General features: G+C 59.8%; 1 protein-coding gene across 1 annotated transcript; it reads left to right on the top strand.

Annotated features, from left to right (window-relative positions):
- BSND (barttin CLCNK type accessory beta subunit) lies at positions 1–3,190 on the top strand. Its single transcript, XM_026854244.1, has 3 exons — positions 1–346; positions 739–969; positions 1,751–3,190. Exons 1-3 carry the CDS (start codon positions 174–176, stop codon positions 2,022–2,024), a joined length of 678 nt encoding a protein of 225 aa, XP_026710045.1. The 5' UTR covers positions 1–173; the 3' UTR covers positions 2,025–3,190.
- The last annotated feature ends 142 nt before the right edge of the window (positions 3,191–3,332 follow it).

Raw genomic sequence — 3,332 nt, 5'->3', positions numbered from 1 at the left:
TCAGAACTCTCCCTGGCCACCAACCTTCTCCATGAGCCCTGGGACCCTCCCTGGGCTTGGGGACACGCATGACCCCACTGGGGACAAGGTGCTGAGAGCGGGGCGTGCTGGGTTCATCAAAGCCCTTATTGATTCCCCCTCCAAAAATCCATTTCCAAGCAAGACATCCAAATATGTTGGGAAAAGACCAAAACCCCAGCTCAGGGAACAGCCCAGCCATTCTACCCCTACCAAGGACTGAGGCTCTGTGTTTCTTTCCCCCCCAGATAACGTTCATCCCTGTGGATCTTGAGGCCGAGCGGTTCCTGGACCACAAACCCATGGTGCTGCCGGAGAGGGATGCCCGGTAGGTCCCAGCACCCTTTTGGTGGGTGTTTTCATCTGTACACACAGTTATCTGCCTGCCCCCGGGGACAAGGGCAGCGTCTGAGCACACTGGCACCGGGGACAACTACACCTATTGCAGAAAAAAAAATGACACGCGAGGGCCGTGGTGGGGGAGGCAAGGGCTGGCTGAGCTGTCCCGGGGCTGGAGCTGGAGCGATGCTGGAGGGTGCAAAGCATCCTGCTGCTGTCCTGGGGCATCCCCTGGCACGGACCCGCTGCTGGCGTGGGCAGTGATGTGGCCTCGGTGGCCTCTAAAGCACCTGATGGAGGCTTGTGTCATGTCCCTGAGCATCTCCCGGCTCCCTGGGGACCCAGGGCCTGCTCAGCACCCTGTTACTCCTTCACCCGCAGCTTGATTACACCCTGCCCCAACCAAGAGGCCACCAGCACCTACGAGAAAAGCTTGCCATCCTACGAGCAGATCCAGAGGCAGGAGGTGGGCTTGGACTCACTCCCACCCACGGGCCAGCCCAGACCCCGCAGCTGCTCCCAACTGGCCGTGCAGGCGAAAGCAGAGGTCCACCGAGAGATGGGGGGTGATGGAGAACCCCCCCCAGACCTGGCACCGGCAGCAGGCAGCTGGTACGTGATGTCCCCGGGGTCGGGGTGGCACTGGCAGGATGTGGGGTGGAACTGGGGGGTGTCAGACCCCCGGTGTGGCGGGAGGGAGACTAGGCAGAGGGGTCTCTGCTGCTCACACAACACTGACCCCCTGCACCTCCAGCCCTGCTGGAGCCCAGACTCAGCCCATAGGGAGTCTCAGTACCAAATTATTTCCCCAGAGGATATCTGGATTGCATTTGGTTATAATTTGTATTTGGCTTTTATTTCATAAACAGCAACAATGTCCCCCACCAGAATAAATCCCAAGCTCCTGGTCAGACTTTGGTAGAAATGAGACTCTCAGGACGTGTCCCTCAAAGCAGATGCCACATGTGATGGCTGCGCATTGGTTTGGGAGGTCCCAAAAGCGCTTTGCAGGAGATGGGGGGTCACCGTGCAGCCTTGGGGCGTAGGACTCGGGCACGTCCTCTGCCAAAACGCAGCCATGGGTGCTCTGCTTTCTGCACAGCCTGCGAGGGTGGCCCCATGGGCGTCCCATGGGCAGGAGAAGGAACCCGGCAGGTGGGTTGTCCCCGTAGAGGCAGGCACGGGGGGCTGAGATGGGGGAGACAGGGCCCTCCCCATGCACCCCACCACGCAGCAAGGGGACTGGTGATGCTGGGCCGCTGACTGAGCAACGCCGAGCCCAGCACCAGGTCCAGCAGCCACCAGCTCTGGGGAAAACCCCAGCTTCTGCACAGCTGCCTTTAGTGTAACCCCCACCCTGCCCGCCACCCCTCAGCTCTCCCTGTCCTTGCAGCCCCCCCCGGCCAGCCCTGGGGGACGCGCCGCTGGCGTCGCTCCTGGAGGATATGGACACACCATCGCTGGAGGGCTCCGCGCCTGGCAGCCCCCTGCCACGGGGTCGACACCCTCCACCATCCACCGCCCGCCCCGGCTCTCCAGCGGGGAGACAGCAGCCCAGTTCCTCCCGCAAAGGCGCTGGGGAGGAGGATGACCTTTATTATGGGCTCCAAGAGGGGCCTGATGCTTTGCTCGAGGATAGCGACTGCCTGTTTGAGCCCGAAAACTGATTTCCCAGAGAGAACGGCCGCTTGGCATGGACTCAGCTTGTGGAGGGGACGCAAAGGTCGCAGCCTGGAAGAGAAGGGGCTGGGACTGACCCCTGAAGGCGCAGGGTCTGCGGCGTGGAGGAGCCCTCAGGGTCCTGCCTGTCCCCTGCGCCATGCGCCCACCCAGCCGCAGGAGAGTCTGCCGCCCCACAAAACCCGAGGAGAGCCCTGCCACGTCCTGAATTTCTGCAACTGAGGGGACAAGGCTCCCCCTCACCAGAGCCCGTTGGGTGGGTGCAGATAAGTCCAAATGCTGGGCTGGGCAGAATCCAGGCTCAATAATGAGCTTAGGAAGGGAAAAGATGAGCTTTGCTGCTTGAAACAGGAACAGCGTTTAGGTAGGTAAAGATGTATTCACCCACCTTTCCAAGGCAGAGATGTCTGCAAAGCCTTTTTCCCACTTACCAAAGCCCCCGTGGAATTAAAATGAGATCCTGGTACTCCGGCAGCAGGCAGCCTTCATGTCTCCAGGTTGGGAGAGGGGTGATGGGGGCAGACAGACCGGCTGTCCCCCATCTCCTGGACAAATTTCCAGCGCCAGCAGGGACAGAGGATGAGCTGAAACCCTGGTGACAGCTGTGGCTTCTCGAGGACCTGCTCAAGGTGGTGCTTTGGGGCAACATTTTCTCTCTCTGCCAGGTTGGTGTCAACAGCCACAGCGCTACCGGTGGCTCTGCATGCCAGAGCCCCCGTTCCCAAACTCCCTCTGAATAATAAGTGTTCGTTGAAGGCTCGTTGATGGAGATAAGCCTGGTTTGTCACCATGACAGGGGCAACCCAGCAGCTTTTGAGCAGCCTCTTTGCAACATGCAGAGACAGCAGCGCCGGCGGGAGCTGCTGCGACCTCCGCCTGCCCTTGGGCTGCTCGGGGCCGCAGGGATCTCTGTGGCTGAGCCTTCCCGGGGTGGCTGCGTTCGGATCAAAGCATCAACGGATCCAGCAGTGTGGGGATGCTGAGAGTCCCTCTCCCTGTTTTGGGAAAGCTGGGCTGGATGCTGCTTGGGCACCCGGCACGGCCCCAGGAGGCTGGAGGCACAAATTTGTGCTCTTATTTATTGCTCAAATGTATGCTCTTATTTATTGTTCAAATTTATGCTCTTATTTATTGCTCTTCAACAAATTTATGGGGGTTGACCAACCCAAAAGCAGGGGGGGAGATGTTCTCCGGCACCTGAGGGGGATGGAGCATGGAAACGATGATCCCCTGCCGCCCAGGGAGTGCTTTGCTGGTACAATCCAGCACGACATAAGAAACGGCTCTGCCTGGGG

This window comes from Athene cunicularia (assembly GCF_003259725.1).
Source record: "Athene cunicularia isolate RWA chromosome 8 unlocalized genomic scaffold, athCun1 chr8_part1, whole genome shotgun sequence".
Taxonomy (NCBI): Eukaryota; Metazoa; Chordata; class Aves; order Strigiformes; family Strigidae; genus Athene; species Athene cunicularia.
This window is presented reverse-complemented; position numbering and strand designations above follow the sequence as displayed.

Coding starts and splice junctions, on each gene's coding strand:
- BSND (XM_026854244.1), top strand. CDS start 174: ATGTTGGGAAAAGACCAAAACCCCAGCTCAGGGAACAGCCCAGCCATT. Junction 347..738: donor CTGCCGGAGAGGGATGCCCG/GTAGGTCCCAGC, acceptor CTTCACCCGCAG/CTTGATTACACCCTGCCCCA. Junction 970..1,750: donor GCACCGGCAGCAGGCAGCTG/GTACGTGATGTC, acceptor CTGTCCTTGCAG/CCCCCCCCGGCCAGCCCTGG.